This window comes from Apium graveolens, chromosome 9, assembly GCF_009905375.1.
Source record: "Apium graveolens cultivar Ventura chromosome 9, ASM990537v1, whole genome shotgun sequence".
Lineage (NCBI taxonomy): Eukaryota > Viridiplantae > Streptophyta > Magnoliopsida > Apiales > Apiaceae > Apium > Apium graveolens.
The window spans coordinates 280,219,383-280,239,733 of record NC_133655.1 but is presented as its reverse complement, the minus strand read 5'-3'; the positions used below and the strand labels follow the sequence as shown (position 1 = coordinate 280,239,733).

At 35.0% G+C, this 20,351-nt stretch overlaps 2 protein-coding genes across 3 annotated transcripts; one reads left to right on the top strand and one right to left on the bottom strand.

Annotated features, from left to right (window-relative positions):
• Positions 1-717: 717 nt before the first annotated feature.
• LOC141686760 (3-ketoacyl-CoA synthase 10-like) lies at positions 718-3,090 on the top strand. Its single transcript, XM_074491818.1, has 3 exons — positions 718-1,218; positions 1,299-1,924; positions 2,363-3,090. Exons 1-3 carry the CDS (start codon positions 805-807, stop codon positions 2,889-2,891), a joined length of 1,569 nt encoding a protein of 522 aa, XP_074347919.1. The 5' UTR covers positions 718-804; the 3' UTR covers positions 2,892-3,090.
• Positions 3,091-4,293: 1,203 nt separating this feature from the next.
• LOC141682644 (protein AAL-toxin resistant 7) lies at positions 4,294-11,865 on the bottom strand. Of its 2 annotated transcripts, XM_074487351.1 has the most exons (4): positions 11,437-11,865; positions 11,229-11,329; positions 4,849-10,656; positions 4,294-4,561 (listed from the first exon to the last, which is right to left on the bottom strand). In XM_074487351.1, exons 3-4 carry the CDS (start codon positions 5,988-5,990, stop codon positions 4,513-4,515), a joined length of 1,191 nt encoding a protein of 396 aa, XP_074343452.1. In that variant the 5' UTR covers positions 5,991-10,656; positions 11,229-11,329; positions 11,437-11,865; the 3' UTR covers positions 4,294-4,512. The 2 variants fall into 2 exon arrangements, 1 of the variants encoding a protein (XP_074343452.1); XR_012559873.1 differs by lacking the exon at positions 4,849-10,656 and having other exon boundaries at positions 11,437-11,827.
• Positions 11,866-20,351: the final 8,486 nt, after the last annotated feature.

Here is a 20,351-nt window from a genome sequence, read left to right as displayed (position 1 = left end):
CAGCGTTTGAAACTCTGTAGAATTAAATGTTCCGGCAGACTAAGAAAGAAAAAAGTAACATGCAAACCCATACTGGCATGGTTTTGAATCACTTTCCAAACAACTCAACATTTTTGTTCACAAAATTAAAGCTTTCAAAATCCAACACTCTTCCTTCTTTATTACCCAAACCAACTTTGCATACCTCTCAATAACTTCTCCCACCCTGGCTTCTTCTACCCACCCCTCCCTCCCTCCTCCCTAGTTTAAATTCAAATTGTAAAAACCCGAAAGGACGGTTAAATCTCGATAAATGAATATTCTTGAAATCATAATGAATATCCTTGAAATCGGAAAATTTAGTTCATTTGTCAATATTAAAAAAATAAACTATTTTTATGTTGGAGCCGATAAAAATTGTTGATTTTTCAATGTCGTTCATCTTGGAATATTTATTTGTCGAGGTTTTACTATTAAACAACTTTATTCACCATGCCATAAAAAATATATATGGGATGACAAAAAATTATTTATTTAACGAGATTATTTATTTATTGAGTTTACAAATACATTATCTTTGAGAACGGGAAAAAATATTTATTTAACGAGGTTATTCATTTATAAATTATTCATTTATCAAGGTTTTACCGCGAGAATGTGACATGAAAAAATAGCAAAAACAAAAATCCATCAGGCCATCACCCTATGGCCTATATAAAACTTCTGAGCAGAGGCCAATCCTAGTTCAATTATACATTGCACATTGTTATTTTAAATAGTGTAACCAGAAAGAAATAGAAACATCATTGTACATGCAAAGTTGTCATGGCAGCAGAACAAGAGTTGCTGTCAACAGAGATAGTGAACCGGGGAATAGAATCATTAGGACCAGATGCTGGATCAATGACATTCTCGGTCAGAGTTCGTCGACGCTTACCGGACTTTTTACAGTCTGTCAAGTTAAAATATGTGAGATTAGGCTATCATTACCTGATAAATCATGGGATTTATTTGGCAACAATACCTGTTCTTGTACTTTTGCTTGGAGCTGAGGTTGGGAGCCTCAGCAGGGAAGAAATGTGGAACAAGATTTGGAATTTTACGGCTTTTTATGATCTCGCAACAATACTTGCTTTCTTTGGTTTCCTGGTTTTTACAATCTCTGTGTACTTCATGTCTCGTCCTCGGTCTATTTATCTTCTTGATTTCGCCTGTTACAAGCCTCATGATGATCTCAAGGTATGTTAACGTTACGTCGTTTTCTTACAGTAAGACATGTTTCTAGAATTATTGCTAACTGTAATGACCAAAACATTTAGGTGTCAAAGTATCAGTTCATTGAGCTAGCACGAAATTCAGGGAAATTCGATGAATCAAGCATTGAATTCCAGAAAAAGATCCTGCATTCATCAGGAATTGGAGATGAGACTTATGTACCAAAAGCTATAATGTCATCTGAGAACTGTACTACAATGAAAGAAGGCAGAGCAGAGGCATCACTGGTGATTTTTGGAGCACTCGACGAGCTCTTTGAAAAGACGGGGATAAGGCCTAAGGACATTGGAGTCTTGGTGGTGAACTGCAGCATTTTTAACCCGACGCCATCACTCTCTGCAATGGTTATAAACCATTACAAGATGAGAGGAAATGTCTTGAGTTTCAATCTTGGAGGGATGGGCTGTAGTGCTGGGATCATCGCCTTGGACTTGGCACGAGACATGTTACAAGCCAATCCTAATAACTATGCTGTGGTGGTGAGTACTGAGATGGTGGGATACAATTGGTACCCTGGAAAAGACCGTTCCATGCTCATCCCTAATTGCTTTTTCAGAATGGGATGTTCTGCTGTGCTCTTGTCAAATCGTCGTCGCAACTTTGCACGTGCAAAGTATAGGCTTGAGCACATTGTTCGCACTCACAAAGGTGCTGATGATCGCAGCTTCAGGTGTGTGTTCTAAACTTTACAGTCACTATTTTCTACTATACCATTTAGGAAATTGATTCTTTGTACTAATGATGTTTAGGAATGCTACTTCAGTTAGAAACATAGGAAACTAGGGAAGGTTTATTAGATAAACACCAAAAAAAAGTGCCATTACACATAGATAGAGAAGGTACAATTTGCTTGGAAATCACTTAGGAAGTAGATCATATTGGTGTGATGGTTATAAGCAGGGGTGGCCCTGGCTACAGACGAGCAAGATTTACGTCTAGGGCCCCGGACACTCAGGGCCCCAAAAATTTCTAACTTTTTAAAGTAAATATATGAATTTTCATGATAGAAGTATATTAGGACCCATAAACTGATTTCGACTAGGACTCAAGGCCGGCCCTGGTTATAAGTACACGGAATACATAACTTTCGATTTGTTCATATGACTAGGAGTGTGTATCAAGAAGAAGATGATCAACGCTGCAAGGGACTAAGAATCAGCAAAGATTTAGTGGAGATAGGGGCAGAAGCAATCAAAACAAACATCACAACTCTTGGTCCCCTGGTGCTGCCTTTTTCTGAGCAGGCACATTTCTTTGCGACACTACTGAAAAAGTACTTATTCGGAGGTGGTTCAGACACTGAATCCCAATCATCCAAGCCTTACATTCCGGACTTCAAGCTAGCCTTTGAGCACTTCTGCATGCACGCAGCAAGCAAGATGGTCCTGGATGAACTACAGAGGAACCTCGAGCTCAGTGAGAAGAACATGGAACCATCAAGGATGACATTGGAGCGTTTCGGGAACACCTCCAGCAGCACCATTTGGTATGAACTGGCTTACTTGGAAGCAAACGAGCGTGTCAGAAGAGGCGACAGGATTTGGCAGCTGGCCTATGGATCGGGGTTTAAATGTAACAGTGCTGTTTGGAAATCAATGCGTCGCATAAGGAAACCTTCAAGGAATCCCTGGCTTTGATTGTTTGGCCTGGACTGCAGCCAAAATCTCGAGTTCTGAAGGCTGAAGGACTCAAACTTAATTAGTAATTTTACAAGATCTGCAAGCACTAATAGCATATTAGTGTAACCATGTAAACATGCTATTTTTTAACTTTCTTCAAGCTTACAGACTCAAATTTTTTATTCATCAATAAGTGAGAACTTCTATTGACGCACAACTTTTATGTACTCAATTTGCTTATTGCTGCAAACAATGTAGTCATGACCAGTCAGTCCCCGGACAATTCTGAATATCAGAGTTGCATCCAAGACAGCTTTAACAACAAACGGCTCGTGGCTCGTGATGCAATCGAACAAACCATTCATGATCTTCAAGACCTTATAAAATTCATAAACACTATTCCTCAACTCAAAAGCCTTCCAAAAAGCAATGAAGAGCTAGAAAAGCTCAAAGATTGTGTTGTAGGTTTAGTAGGAAACATAACTATGGCTCGCTATAGGCTAACCAAAATACGTCATCTGGATTATGCGATCATACCCCATGTTCAATCGAATTCAGAGCAGTTAAAAAGCGCGATGAATGAGGCAGTGAGGCTGCAAGGACAAGTGTGCCACATTGCATTGGAAGATGTTGATAGGACTATAACGTCAATGCTTAGTCGAAAATTGCGAGATGTTGCTGTGAATGTTGATGACATTCTGCATCTTGTTTATCAGCTTAAACTATAGAGCTCTGATCACTACCTGCAACTGCAAATCCTTCAAGAAGAATAATAAGAATCATTAACAAAACATAACAAGTTAAACGAACATTTGTCCAAAATTGATTCATGATTAAGCTTTTCCTCTATATTCTTTAATAATACTGCATTTTGTTCAGAACTTCTGCAGTTAAATATGTGTGTGTTACAGCCTTGCAGGACCTGCATCAACAATTAAAGCCATCCGTTTTTCTATTTTCTTTTCTATAAATAAAAGGATCGGAACTAATATTATTCAATTTCGTGAGAATAAATATGATTGTCATCCAATATTAAAAATCCATCTATAGACTTAAACATAATATACGTTTGTAAATTTGTCCTATTTTCTAATTTTTTTACAAATATGGCTTATAGCCTTACAAATTAGTATCGGTTCTCGTAAATTCAAATTCTCGGGGTGAGTAAGGATCGAACCCAGACATGGGACGACAGAAGATAAACTCTTGACCATTATTTGTGTAAGATTCGTGTAGTAAAAGTACAGTCAAAATAGAACGGCGAAAATGATTAAAGGGCCTCTTCACATTTGATGAAAATCAACCCAACATTATGTCATCGAAAAACCGTTTTGGGAATAATTCTCTGACATCTCATTTCTAATTTACAGGTGCTTACAATTGCACATTAACAAAAGTGGAAAAACAAATTGCGCAACAATTAAGGTAAAGAACCGAAATATTAAAATAAATAAATATCATCAGAATATTACAAGATATTTCAAAATCAAAATACAACAGCTTCCTCATTATCTTTCTCAAATGGCTTAGTCTAACTCTAAAGATTTAGCCTGCCTTATTACAAAAAAAAAAGGAAAAAAAACACTAAACAACAAAAAAAGACCCCATCAAATTGATCATACAAAAAGTAATCAATTCTTCAACCTAACCATTCTCCATCCATTCCTTCAATTTCTCCGATGTCCATCCTGCATGAATCATGCAAAAATGAGACTTTATACAATTCACCAGTTTTAAATCTCTACGCAAAGCTAATATATATAAAACGGGGACATGATGTGGGACATAAATGGGCGCAGAGAGTTTGTTGGGTATTATTGCATTTTACGGCATTATTATGGAGAATAATATAATGATTATTAAAATCAGAAAAAGTATACAAAACCGTACGGATAAGGATCCTAGGAACATAAAACACCTCTATATAAATTTAATTATTAGGAAATATCAAGATTAATGAAGAAAGTATGCTTACTGTGGCAACATAGGATCTTGAAAATAATCACCAGAGTCGTGTTCATCTAATTGTTCAAAGCAATTATCATTTGCATTCAACCAAGATGGGAATTCCACGCCTTCATCGAAGGGATGAAACCCATTGGGCTCGATTTCCATGTTTTTGAAAAATTTATACCACCATGCTGAGGTAACCAAGTCCATTGTATCATCCCACTCAATTTGATGTTGCTCTCCTACTGATCTGATCTCCGCCATTTCCTCATCGTCCACGGCGTGATGGAGGCCTAGGTCCCCTTCGTAATTGATGCTAGGATCTGCCACTGGAAGATCTTGTGATAACCCCACATCCGGGGTTTCTTCTTTAGTAACTAGAAGAGGAGGGGAACTAGACGTTGATGGGGATGAGGGCGAATAGTATGATGAAGAGATGTAGTTGTTTTGAAAAATTGTGGTGTCTAGGTAGTTAAAATCTTGGAGGTTGAGATTCAAGCCCAAGGGCTGGTTAGGCAGCAAAAGGTTGAAGTTTTCGGGAATGGGAGGTGGAGCAGAACTGCATATAGGCCATGAGTAAGAACTCCGAGCAGGTTGATAAGGGAAAGATTGGCCGGGAAGGCTGCCTAAATTATTTGAGAAATTACTAGTACTGCTAGAGGCATAAATTCTAGAATTTTTCCTTGATTTGGATTTTTGTTGGGGTGGAGGGGAAGTTTGCAATGATTCTGACTGATTCTGATAAGTAGGCTGGGAGTGGTTTTCATTAGCTTGTTTCATAGAGGCTCTATGAAGCTTGAGAGCAGTGACAATTTCTCGTCTTGCCTCAGCCATATTGAGGAACTTTTCTTGATAAGGCCTTGTGGTGTGAAGTCGTCTCCTAACTTGTTTCTTGTGTTGTGGTGGTTGAGTTGGTTGTGTTTCTTGGGATTCTCCTAAGTTTTGATGGTGGCTAGTAAATCCATCATGTTCATCAGGTACTAGAGAGGAACCTAGGTGCTCTTTTTGGTTCATGGTATCTTTTCCTCGGGATGAAGTTAACTGTTTGACAAGGTTACGGATGTAAGCTCCTGAAAGGTGAGGCTCTTGTGTGGTTTTAGGAAGATTTTTATCTGTTATCACTCTTTCACTTTTAGAATTCCCTTGTTTTGAAGATCTTCCTCTCATATCTATCACTAAAATTGGCCTCTCCCTGCCTCTTTTCTCATAGGCAGATTTTCAAGTATGATGAAAATGGGGTATTGGAATGAAAAAAAAAGTCAGGTGGGGAAGTCTGAGTATGTGAAAGACAAAGTACAAACTACAATGGCAAGGACAGCCGAGTCTCATGGACGATATATATAGAAGAGAATAGTTTAAGTTTTTAAAATATTGAGAAATTTTCCTTTTTTGGTAAATTACTAATTTATTACATACTATGCAGTGTTTATTTTCATAGCTTTAAATAGGTAGTTGAGATAGACATTAGACACTGTAACTATATTCTTACTCCTCTTTAAATTCACACATCCTTTGTTATCTTGACTACCCTAATTCAATACATATCAATATATATCAAACTAAAGATGTCAATCATGAACTTTATAATATTGCTGATTTAACTATTGTTCCAAAACCTTACAATTTTTAGTTGTTACAACTATAAATTTGACATTAGAATTTGATCTGTTATTTTACCATAACTGCAAATTATATTTTCTTAATTAATTCATTTTTATGTATGACTAAAATTGCTGCACAGAAGTGTCCAGTGGACTGGAAGCTTTAAAAAATAACGAGTGTTTCCTTTACATATGATCAACTATCTGGACCCAAAAAATTAGTATCATTTTGAACGTTTCAGAAATTTATTAATCTATTTAAAATATACTTTATAATACACACCTGTGTATGTTTGTATGCGATTCTTATAGAAGCGGATTGGAATCACTTTACCTACTTACTCTTATGTTGTACATACTTTGCTACTGTCAGTTTCGTTTTCCTAATCTGAATAGATAATGATTATTATAAAGATTATCAATGTAACATATCCAGACTGATTTTTTTTAATTTAATGATAGATAATAAATCATCCAAGGTAAGAATCAACACTCAGCAGGTAGTACAAGTAACCAAGTAAACTCGAGACCAAATGACAGACTACAAACCCTTCTTTATCACCTTTCTCCACTTCTCTGATTTGGTTCAATAGTCAATATTAATCCATCCCACTGCCTATTAATAGTATATATGTATCATATCTGAGCCTTGGTACTTTGACTTTGTTTCTGCCAATATATTCCCATTTAATCTAAAATAACAAATTTATATATACTTTAATTTGTACATCTTATGCATCATACTTATCCTTTCATCATTCTGGTCTCATTCAAACTTGATTTGTATTCCAACTTGCAACTGAACGAATGTTATGCCCCCAATCCCCATCACATTTTTCACTCTAACCTAATTCTTGAATCTCTTTCACCTCTAATCTTTAAATTTCTACGACCTCAGTTTATACCGACAGTCCGACACAACTCACAAATGCCTCTATTAAATGAGCTAAGTTCTTGCACAACTTCATAACCGTTCCTGCAGAACTTATGCCACGAACTACCCAACCTAAGATGCCCGAGCTAACTAGATTTTACAACAAATTATATAATACCCTTGTTCATACACATTAGTATCTATAGATGTTTAAGGCAATACAAATTTAGAGCATATATTTTCATTTAACTGTCACAAAAGTTCTTCCCTACCCCCAACCCCCACCCCCAAAAAAATAAAAGGCAGAAGCTGATTTCCGGAAGGTTTTAATTCCAAGTCTCCATTTATTCGCAGCATATAATTTTCAAGTCTTTGTCTCTAACTAACTGTGTGGAGATATTTGACATACAAACCAATAATCGAACCAGGAGGTGCACAAATTTTCTCAATGCACGAGGATCTACTTCCCTCCTAACTTTTACAAATTGCATAATACCAAACCCACATTAGCTTACATAATAATAATACCATGTTACAACATCTCCAAGAATCCATGATTATGCTCCTTTAGACAAAATAATTACGAGAAAAACCCTAAATAATCAATAAGAAAACTTCTATCTACTGATTAAAAATAGGCAAAAAAACAAAAAAGTCTGTTGAAGTTTCTTCGCATGCATGGGTTGATCTTTCCACAAGTGAATGCTACTACACTAAGGGCATCTTTTCCACAGAATTTTTACGAATTTTTTAGTATATTTTTTTGTAAATCTATAGATGGGACCAGCTCTTGAAACCTCCGCAGAAGGCTATGGAAACTGACACGAAAATCTCTATAACTGCTGTAACCCTCTCTCATACACATACATATACATATAGAGATTGTATAGTACTACTTCAATAGATAAACATCCAGCAATTTCTGTTTTTTAAATAGTTGAAGATGCTAAATTATAGTCCGGTCAGGAAACAGAGAACTTGGACCTATTATTTTTTTTTAAAATACACGGCCTGCTAAGGACAGAAAGGCCCCATACCCACCTCTATTCCGTTTCAGAATTTATTTATTTTCTTGCTGTTTTCCTCTAAACAAATATCAACACTGATTAGATGTGATAGTGGTTGGTGTTCCAGTCATTTAACAAAATTCCGTGACTGTAAAAGTGGTAAAAACTGGCATCAAAGATCTATGCCCAGTGGTGTCCAAACTTCTCAGGCTTAGTTTGGCACAAGGCCAATGACTAATAGTGGAGGCATGTTCTTGTGGATGATGAACTAAAGTATGTAAGGTATCAAATTAGGTTCTTTGCCTGTAAATGCTAATAATAAGTATCCATACCATAACATTGACTCTACGAACAAAAATTGATCAGTAAAGTAAATGAATAGAAAAGCTTAACTGTAAAGGGGGCACTACCATCTAAGTAGGAAGAATCACTATCAACTGTTGTATTCCACCACCCTTCACGTGGCATTTCCTATGCATCTAGAAATGGAAAAGGAGCAGTAAAAAATCCCTCTAGTTTACTGCTACTGCTCTGAATAAATTACAATCAAACTATTTTTAGTGAATGTTACTGACTCATCAACCGGAGGCTAAAATACTTGTGGTCTCTCGTATGTGCATTGTCTTATAAAGTGCAATATACTCTGATTTCCTTTCTAAAATCAATACCTAACTTGATAAGAGACGAAGGTAGATAAAAATTTCTTTACACCTTAACAGCACTACATAAGTCAATAGAGCTCTGTTTTAGTGTTGGCTATAATTTGTAGAGTGCTATAGAATAGAATGGATGCACTGTAAAATTTGATAGATTCTACAAAGTCATTGTTCTAAAACTTGAAATTTCTCTCACTCTAGAGGCTCCAAGCAAGCTTGGACCACTCTACTTGCGATTACAACTGGTTTCTTTCCATTGTTTTCATTCATTGCTCCACTATTCAGGTCCATGAGGTCCTATAACACTTGCCTGTATGCATGTGCTTCTGGTATGCGCATCTATAGCATTTATATGATTTGAAGAAGAAATGGAGAAGTATAAGAAAGATATAAAGTTTGCACAGAGTGCGGTGGGCATTAATAAGTCTGTACTTACATATCACGGTCGAATTACAGAGCTAATTACTAAGACATATCTTAGATTATAAAATTTATGCCAATAAAATGACAACAATGTAAAATACCATGACTCTTCCTTAAGAGATTTCTGGGGTTAAGCTAATTTTAAGTCCAAAAATGATGCAACTAGACTGCAACAAACTAGTCACGAACCATTATATATACATATACACACACATATATATGTGTGTGAAGGTGTGTGTGTGGGGGGGGGTCCTACTAACTGACATGTATATATGAATACTTTGTACAACATAAGCGATTTTGATTAACCGTCTTGCCATATGGAGTAAATTAGTCTTAACAATTTTGGAATTATTGATAGTTAGAGACGTATCCAATTTTATTTTGAATTGTTATGGATGATGAATGATAATAACCAACAAACAAGTCCATGAAATTGCATCATCAAAACTCTAATATACGTTAGCATCACTACTACAGTTGATAAAATAACTTACAATACCATATTCACACATCATTTTTTTGTTTTATTTCTACTTACTTGGCCTCCTACAATCTTAAGATCTTATCGGCTTTTTCACGCAGATAAGAGAGAAAAGGAATAGAAATTTTGCTAAGATGGATAGATTGACATTCATGAACCTTAAACCAACACTTATCTATAACTAAAAAAACCTATGTGGATGGCTTTCCTCTTGGCAAAGACTCACTTCTGATAATTTCAAATAATTAGTACCAAACCCGTATATGCTTTAATAAAAGCTGTTAGGGCCAGATAACACAATTAAATAGTTTGATAATGGACGGAAAAAGTGTATATTCTAGGAATGAAATATCATAGTTTCAAAAATAAAATCACGCGTAGGGAGAATAACATATTAACATAAATTTATTCATCAAAATGATGAACCTAAATACATTAATAACACGCACTATTAATAAAAGCTACATTAAAAGAAGGTCTTACAAAAGGGTGGATACTCGAACATCCAAAACTTAGATAGTGTTTGGTTGGAAGAAATGAAATGATACACAATATGATGAATTACTACATCATTTGGATAATAGTGAAGCACATTATCCATTCCTAAACTCATTATTAGACTATGTTATATGTGTGTAAAATACACACATTCTATTTTCGTACTCTATAATTATCACAAATTTCGTCATTTCCTTTCATCACAATCATATGCTCCAATCTGATCTTCACTTATATCCATCATCCTTATCGTGTGCCTCTAATTTTCTTAACCTCCATTCCAATACTCACTAACCGAACTCGTCCGTAGTTCAAATCCAACAACAAATATAAAATTGCCCAACAACAAAAATAAAATTTTTAAAATACAAATAATAATAAAGGGGCTAATTATCAGATACATCATATAATGGATCCAAATATATCATAATTAATCACTCATTGTAAAAAAAAGACTGAAGTAACTAATTTGAAAATTTGTATCGAGAAGATCATCTGGGAATGACTAAATTGATACAAAATTTCAACTTTTCACCAAGTAGATTAAAAAATTTCAAATATGTGACTAGATTGAATCATTTTAGCAATATGTAACTCACTTGATGTATTTGGATGGAACAAGTGATGATTTTGATAATAATCGCAACAGTAAATAATCTTCATAGCAAGAAAAATACCCAGCATAGTCACATGTTGAAGCAAAACAATATGACAGGACCAATATACATACAAACAATATTATATAGATAAATAAACAATAAAATAATAGAGAGTGATGCATGAAAGAGAGCAAAGGGGGAGAGAGGGAGAGGGAGAGAGAGAGAGAGAGAGAGAGAGAGAGAGAGAGAGAGAGACTGAGTACCTGACTGGGGGGGGGGCTTATGGATAACATCAAACACAGCATTGGCTCAACTCTGATGGCAAAACCTGCTTCCACCAATCCCCTTCTTCCTCATTTTCTCTCTGTTAAAAAGAGAAAAATTATTACACACACTACATAAAAATCACAACTTTATCATAAAGAAGGCTCAGAATCACCAAATAAAAATGACCCATCAAACCAAACTCACCCTAATGCAAGTCTTCATCTTTGGATTCCATTCACACAGCTAAACACACATTTGGGTCAAATATATTTCAAGAAAATTCAAGAAAATCAAGAAAATCAAGAAGGGGCAATAATAAAAAATGAGACAACCCAAGTTGCAAGATTAAGGGAAAGGCAAGAAATTGATTCCACTGAATCTTTTCAGGCACTGAGACATTGCAGCTGCTTCTGCAGCCCAACTAGCCTTTACCCCTTTCTTTTTATTTTCTTTTTTCTCTCTCACACACAAACACACACGTTTCAGACAAGCACTAAATTTTGGTTCGTTCTCATCTAGCTGTTGCTGCCTGTTTCTGCCAACTAAACCACAATTATAACACCCTACAAATGTCCCTACCTTAACTCTCTCCCAAGTTCATGGCCTACTCACCTATTAAACTATGCCTTTTTTCTACTTTCTTATTAATTAAGTTAGGTAGATTAATTCTGTCAAAAAAAAAGTTAGGTAGATTAATTAATATTTCACACCCAATAAAAAAAATTCACCTGCCCGTAAGACTGTCGTCGGACGCATGTTTATCATAGTTTCTGAGTCAAGATTATAAAATGCAGTTCAAATATGTTACCCAAATAACCATCCTCATTTTCTGTGCAAATCCTTGGACACTCATTTTTTAGATTTTTGTTAATCATTTTCTAGTTTTTTTGCGACTTGAAATGTATACATGTATATATTATAATATTTTAACCGTTAATTCATTTAACTTGTTACAGTACAACTAATAATATATTAAACTTATATTTTACACATAATACATTTAATCTGATATAATTTTCATTTTGACTTATATTTACAATACACTTATTGAACTTATATTTTACACATAATACATTTAATCTTATATAATTTTCATATTAACTTATATTTACAACGCACTTAATAATACAATGAACTTATATTTTACACATTATACAATTAATCTCATATAATTTTCATATTCTATCTCACTTATAAATATGTGACTAACTCTTACTTTTTTATTTATCTCTCTCTTTAAAATATCTTAATATAATGTGCTCATTTTCAATCCATCATCTGACCTGGATTAAGAAGAGATTCATCAGAGCTTCATCATCATCTTCAATCCATCATTTAACCGCTAGCAAGAGAGTTTCATCATCCTTAACTAAGGTGACTTAAAGATTTTGTCCATTTTTTTTTCCAAGTCTTGTCCATTTTTTTAATACACAAAAACTTCATATTTTTTTGCTCTTTTGATGATATTGTTGTTTTTTTTATTGAGAAAACTATATAATATGTGTTAAATTAATAAATAACTTTATCTTTATGTCCATTTTTAATCATTAATTGTAAATATATGTTCTAGTTAATTTTTAACTAACTTATGCTCTTTTGATGGTAATATCTTTTTCTTGGAAAATTTGTATAGTATTGCTAAAATTAATAGATAACTTTATATGTATATCTTTTGCTAGTCACTAATTATAAATATATATTGTATCTAAATTTTTAGCTAATTTATGCCCTTTTGATGGTACTCTTTTTTTCTTGGAAAATTTGTATAATATGTGCTAAATTAATATATAACTTTATTTTTATGTCATTTTTTAGTCACTAGTTATATATATTTTATAACTTTATTTGTATAGTATTTTATACAAATAAATATTTGTGAATTAGTTAGCATGGTCCTGCTCCAGCTGATCCACTAGAGGGTAACACCTCCGTCACCTGAGACCTTTATGCATACTATTTAAAAGATTATAAATAAATACTTGCAAATTAGTTAACAAGTACATTTTAAATATTATTATTGTGTATTTAAAATAGAAACATAAATTGTATAATTAATTAATTAGTATCTCAATTTAAAATATATTTTATTTTTTTAAAATAAGTATACTTTGAGAACAATTTCTATAAAAAAATCATATTTTATAATTGATATTATATAAGAAAAATGAAAATAATTGATATTAAATATAAAAAAATTAATGATATTTGTTAGGAATATGTGTATTAGTTTGATTCTAAGTTAAACAAAACATTTAAGTAGAAATTTTGTGTTTGTAGCCTCAACGGATAAGACCATCTTGGCTATCCGTCGATGGAGTAGCTTTACTTAGAAATAAGTTTAGTATTGTAGCACATTTCAGTCTCTGCATTTAAGTTATAATTCTTAGAAGTTGTGGAAAATTATAAGTCATGTTGGCTACTAGTGGATATGCAAATAGGAGGGCTAATTGTAAATATTTCATGCCTTGTAATTTTGTATAAATGAAGTAGTATCAACTGATAGATTAAAGACCTTCTACGGATGAGAAACAAAGCTTCAACGGATGTCTCTAAAGCTTCAACGGATAACATCCATCAACGGATGAGTGCATCAACGGATAAAACTTCAACTGTTAAAGCATCAACGGATAAAACCATCAACGGATGAAAGCCTCAACGGATGCTTAGTTCCATAGCAGTTGATAGTGACAATTCATAAGCTGACAGAGGCACATGGGTTGACAGAGACAATTGGAATGTGGTAGCCTCTTGGAGGAATCAAGAAAAAGCAGGATTTCCATTCTGGTGCAAACAAGGAAGTATTCAAAGATTCACAGTTTATCTTAGATTGCATTGGATAGAGAAATGAAGAAGAAATATGTGAAGAACTATTTTATAACTGCATTTTATCTTTGTCTTCACTTGTAAACTTGGTGATATATAAACCAAGTAGCAGCTAGTAATTAGATGTGAATTTTCCAGAGCTGTTTAGAAACATTTAGAGAGAAAATCATCTAGTTTGTACTAGGAAGCAGCTGTGATCAATTATTTATATTACAGATTTTCTGAAATACACATCTCTGGTGGAACAACAAATCCACCAGAAAAGTTTTTGAAGCCTTTGTGTTCTTTACATTTGTGTCTTGAATATACATCAGTCTGCACCTGCTCAAAACAGTTCACACACATCTGTTCATTATAACACTTTGCTTTATAAACTGCTCAAAACTTGAAAAAGTTTTGAGATTTACATTCAACCCCCCCTTCTGTAAATCTCATTGTTAGTTCCTTGGGAATAACAATTGGTATCAGAGCGAGCTCTTGACATACAAAGAGTTTAAAGATCTATTCTACTAACATCATGAGTAAGAAGGATATTGGAGTGAAGATTCCAATCCTGGAAAGAGATAATTATCATCACTGGAAAGTGAAGACGCATCTACATCTTGTCTCTCAAGATGAAAGCTACATCAACTGCATTGAGAATGGTCCTCACATCCCTCACAAAGTGGCCACAGCTGCCACTGCCATAGTTGCTGTTGGACAGTCTATTCCCAAGCAAAAAGCAGAATGGACTGATGAAGATATTGAAGAGGTTCACAAGGACAAGAAGGCCATGAACATTCTGTTTAATGGCCTAGACAAATATATGGTTGATAATGTCATTAACAACCAAACTGCTAAGGAAATTTGAGATACTGTGCAACTTATCAGTGAAGGTACTGAACAAGTTAGAGAAAATAAAATGCAGCTCCTCATTCAACAATATGAATATTTTCATTCTGAAGAAGGAGAATCATTGTATGATACCTTCAATAGATTTCAGAAACTGTTGAATGGATTGAAGCTGTATGGCAGAGTGTACCAAGTCAAGGATTCCAACCTAAAATTTTCGAGGTCTCTACCAAAGGAATGGAAGCCTATGACTGTTTCACTAAGGAATTCTCAAGATTATAAGGACTTCACACTTGAAGGATTATATGGAATTTTGAAGACCTATGAACTTGAGATGGAGCAAGATGAGCTGTTGGAGAAGGGAAAGAGAAAAGGTGGATCAGTTGCACTTGTAGCTGACAATGAGAGAACTGAAGCCAGGAATGAAGAAAAGACAATGCCAAGTCTCAAAACTGACACAAGCAAATCAGAATCAAGCAAGGGAAAGGAGCAAGCTGCTGAGGTTGAAGACAATTCCAGTCAAGATGACTCTGATGATGTTGATGAACATCTGACTTTTCTGTCCAAAAGGTTTGCAAAGATGAAATTCAAGAAAAATATTAGAGCCACTAAGCCAAACAAGAACATGGTGGACAAATCTAAGTTCAAGTGTTATAACTGTGGCATAAGTGGACACTTTGCAAGTTAGTGCAGAAAGCCAACTTCTGAAAAGAAGAAATTTGAGCAGGTGGATTATAAAAAGAAATATTTCAAATTGCTCAAATAAAAGGAAAGGGCTTTTCCGACTCAGGAAAATGACTGGGCAGCTGATGGATCCAATGAAGATGATGATATGGAATATGTCAACTTAGCCCTGATGACTAATTCTGATAAAAATGAAACTAGTTATCAAGCAACCAGGTAATTACTACTGACCTCTCTCAGCTTTCTAAAAATGAATGCAATGAAGCTATAAATGACATGTCCAATGAATTATATCATTTACGTGTTTCCCTTAAATCACTGGCTAAAGAGAATATAAAAATTAAAGAGAATAAGTTGTTTTTAAGTGATAGGAATGTTGTGTTAGAGGGTAAGGTAATTGAGCTTGAAAAGATTAAAATCAAATGTCTATCTATTGAGAGTGAACTAGAAGAGTCTGTTAAGAAAGTAGAAGTTATTTCCAGACAACTAGAACGTGAGTAAGAGGTAATCAAGGCCTGGAAAACATCTAGGGATGTTAGTGCTCAAATTGTGAAGGTTCAAGGAATTGAATCACTCTGTGAGAATGCCTGGAAGAAAAATAAAAAGGAAATATAGTTAATTGATGGACTGTCAACGGATGTGGAATCAACGGATGATAAAAGTCATCCGTTGAAGGAAGAAAATGAGCATCCATTGAAGGCTCATCAATTGAAACAGGCAAATGATTCTAAAAGGAATAATTTAAAAAATCTCAGTAAGAAGTTTAGTTCAACTTCCAAGAACTTTGTCAAAGAAGAAGCTAGCACATCCAAAGATGTCAGTAAGGTGAATATATGACACATGACTTTAGATCAGTTGAAAAATAGGCTTAAATTGGTTGAGGATAAAAAGGAAACTAAAAGAAAATTTAATAGAAATAGGAAGGTAGGGATTAACAAACACAACAATTACACACCTGATAAGTATGCTCCTAGAAAAAGTTGTGTGCATTGTAGTAGTGTTAATCATCTATCTGCTAATTGCAAATCTGTTAAGAATGCTCCCATGCCTTTAACTCCTTCCATGCCTAACATGTCTATGTCACCACTGCATGCTATGCCTGTTATGTCTCAACAGAATTCACATGCACATTTTGCAAACATGCCATATGTTAATAATCCTTATTTTGCTGCATTTAGTATGCCTCAAATGCCATACAACATGCCTATGTGGAATAATATGTTTGCACAATCTATGCCTTATCAAATTCAATTAAATGTGCTAAATGATTCTGTGACTAACCCTACACTTCAACCAACTACATCTGAAATCAAGGTTGACTCAAAGTTACCTAAGTCAAAAGGTGCAGGAAGTGTGAAGTCTAGGAAAAAGACTAACAAGGCTGAACCCAAGGAAATTTGGGTACCAAAATCAACTTGATTTGCTTTTGTTGTGTGCAGGGAAAAAGAAGGAATCTATGGTACTTGGACAGTGGTTGTTCAAGGCACATGACAAGAGATTTCACCCTGCTCACAGAGTTCAAGGAGAGAGCTGGCCCTAGCATAACCTTTGGAGATGACATCAAAGGGTTCACTATGGGATATGACTTGATTTCAAAAGAAAATGTCATCATTGATGAAGTTGCATTAGTTGATGGTCTCAAACACAATCTAATGAGCATCAGTCAACTATGTGACAGAGGGAATACTGTTTCCTTCAATTCTGAAGCCTGTGTTGTCACCAGTAAAAATGACAACAAAGTGGTTCTAACTGGAGTTGGAAAAGGGAATGTATACTTGGCTGACTTTAACTCTATAGATGCAGAATCAATTACTTGTCTTTTCAGCAAAGCAAGTCAAGATGAAAGTTGGCTATGGCACAAGAAGCTGTCCCATTTGAATTTCAAAACAATGAATGATCTAGTCAAAAAGGACTTACTTAGAGGAATGCCTCTAGTGGAATTCTCAAGGGATGGACTGTGTGATGCTTGTCATAAAGGAAAGCAAAAGAGAGCATCATTCAGTAAGAAGCTTGAATCAGCAATTGATGAACCATTACAACTGCTACACATGGATCTTTTTGGACCAGTCAATGTATTGTCAATTTCAAGGAAAAGATATTGCTTAGTGATTGAAGATGATTTCTCAAAGTTTTCATGGACCTATTTTCTTGGATCAAAGGATGAAGCTAGTGAAATCATTATCAATCATATCAAGCAAGTCAATAATCATCCAAATTTCAAAGTAAGGAATATCAGGAGTGACAATGGAACCGAGTTCAGGAATTCAACCATGAGACTGTTCTGTGAAGAAAATGGGATCATACATGAGTTCTCAGCTCCAAGGACTCCACAACAGAATGGTGTGGTGGAAAGGAAGAATAGATCACTAATTGAAGCTGCAAGAACAATGCTTGAAGAGTCAAAACTCCCAACATACTTTTAGGCTGAGGCTGTTAACTGTGCATGTTACACTCAGAATATTTCTCTAATTAATCAGGCAAAAGGCATGACTCCCTATCAATTGTTCAAGAGAAGAAAACCAACCTTAAACTTCCTTCATGTCTTTGGTTGCAAATGCTACATTCTAAGGAACCAACCTGATCACAAAGGAAAGTTTGATGCAAAGGCTGATGAAGGGATCTTTGTTGGTTATTCTGCTGGAAAATCATATAGGGTCTACAATCTAAGAACCAACATTATTATGGAATCTGTGCATGTTGTGTTTGATGATAAAAAGATTGATGGACTAACAGATAAGGGACATCATGAAGGACTCAAATTTGACAACATTGAGATATGTTATGATGATAGTGAAGATGAGAATGATGGAGAAGACACTTCAAAAAGGATTCAAAATATGCCTTTGGATAATGCACAAAATGCTGCATCAGTTGAAAGTCATAATTCAGCATCCGTTGATAGAAGTAAGGCAGCATCCGTTGAAAGACAAAGTGCATCATCCGTTGAAGTACATAATGGAGCATCCGTTGATCATAGTTCATCAATGCATAATCAATTTACATCATCAGTTGATAGAACTCCCAGTTCCTTACAAAGGACCAATAACTCAGGGGGAGTTTCAACCAATCAACACTCTATCTCACATCATGACAATACTGAGGCAACCTCATCTAGAGCTAATCTACCACCTCAAAGGAAATGGACCAAGAATCATCCGTTTGAACTAATAAGTAGTGATGCAACATCTAAGGTGCAAACTATAAGGGCTACTTAAGATGAATGTCTATACAGTAGTTTTCTATCACAGGAGGAACCTAAGAGAGTGGAAGACGCTCTATTGGATCCAGATTGGATTTTAGCAATGCAAGAGGAGCTAAACCAATTTGAGAGGAACAAAGTATGGAAGCTGGTACCCAAGCCAAAGAACAAAAGTTCTATTGACACAAAATGGGTATTCAAAAACAAGATGGATGAAAATGGCATTGTCATAAGGAATAAAGCTAGATTGGTTGCCAAGGGCTACTCTCAACAAGTGGGAATAGATTTTGATGAGACATTTGTTCCTATTGCAAGACTTGAAGCCATCAGAATTTTTCTAGCCTATGCAGCCCATGCCAATTTCAAAGTCTATCAAATGGACGTCAAGAGTGCTTTCCTGAATGGAGAATTGGAGAAAGAAGTTTATGTGAGTCAACCTCCAGGGTTTGAAGATCCAAATTTTCCAGACCATGTGTACTATCTGTTAAAAGCACTCTATGGACTAAAGCAAGCACCTAGAGCCTGGTATGAGACTTTGTCAAAATTTCTCCTAGATAATTACTTCACAAGAGGTACTGTTGACAAAACTCTTTTCTTTAGAAATGTTAATGGCTCTACAATACATGTTCAAATTTATGTAGATGATATTATATTTGGCTCTACAGATGACAAACTTTGTAAAAAGTTTGCTAAGTTAATGCAAAGTAAATATGAAATGAGCATCATGGGAGAGCTAACTTATTTTCTTGGTTTACAAGTTAAACAAGTTAGTGGTGGAATTTTCATTAGTCAAACTAAATATATTTATGATCTTTTAAAGAAGTTTGACTTAATGGAATGTCCATCTGCAAAAACTCTCATGGCCACTGCCACCAAGCTTGAATTAAACAGGGCTGAAAAGTCTGTGGACATTACAAGCTATAGAGTGGCATGGTTGGTTCACTTCTATATTTAACTGCTAGTAGACCTGATATAATATTTTCTACATGTCTTTGTGCTAGATTCCAAGCTGATCCTAGAGAATCTCACTTAGTTGCTATTAAAAGAATTTTCAGATATCTCAAAGGGACTCCAAATCTAGGAATTTGATACCCTAGAGAGTCTTGTTTTGATCTAATTGGCTACTCAGATGCAGATTATGCAGGTTGCAAAATAGACAGGAAAAGTACAACTGGAACCTGTCAATTTCTAGGGAATAAGCTTGTGTCATGGTTCAGTAAGAAGCAAAATTCCGCTTCTACATCAACAACTGAGGTTGAGTACATTGCTGCTGGTAGTTGCCGTGCACAGATATTATGGATGAGGAATCAACTATTTGACTATGGGCTAAATGTTGACAAAATACCAATATTCTGTGACAACACAAGTGCCATTGCCATTACTGAAAATCCAGTGCAGCATTCAAGAACCAAACACATTGACATCAAGTACCACTTCATAAGGGAACATGTGATGAATGGTACAGTGGAACTTCATTTTGTTTCCAGTGAAAAACAAATTGCAGACATATTCACCAAGCCACTTGATGAATCAACATTCACAAGATTAGTAAGTGAGCTAGGTATGCTTAATTATTCCTAAA

What these genes read in the sequence shown, in the direction of transcription:
- LOC141682644 (XM_074487351.1), bottom strand. Translation starts at nt 5,990, where the DNA reads ATGAGAGGAAGATCTTCAAAACAAGGGAATTCTAAAAGTGAAAGAGTG. An exon ending in CAAGATCCTATGTTGCCACA is followed by an intron (nt 4,562 to 4,848) that starts GTAAGCATACTT and finishes TGATTCATGCAG; the next exon opens with GATGGACATCGGAGAAATTG.
- LOC141686760 (XM_074491818.1), top strand. Translation starts at nt 805, where the DNA reads ATGGCAGCAGAACAAGAGTTGCTGTCAACAGAGATAGTGAACCGGGGA. An exon ending in AGCCTCATGATGATCTCAAG is followed by an intron (nt 1,219 to 1,298) that starts GTATGTTAACGT and finishes CAAAACATTTAG; the next exon opens with GTGTCAAAGTATCAGTTCAT. An exon ending in GCTGATGATCGCAGCTTCAG is followed by an intron (nt 1,925 to 2,362) that starts GTGTGTGTTCTA and finishes TCATATGACTAG; the next exon opens with GAGTGTGTATCAAGAAGAAG.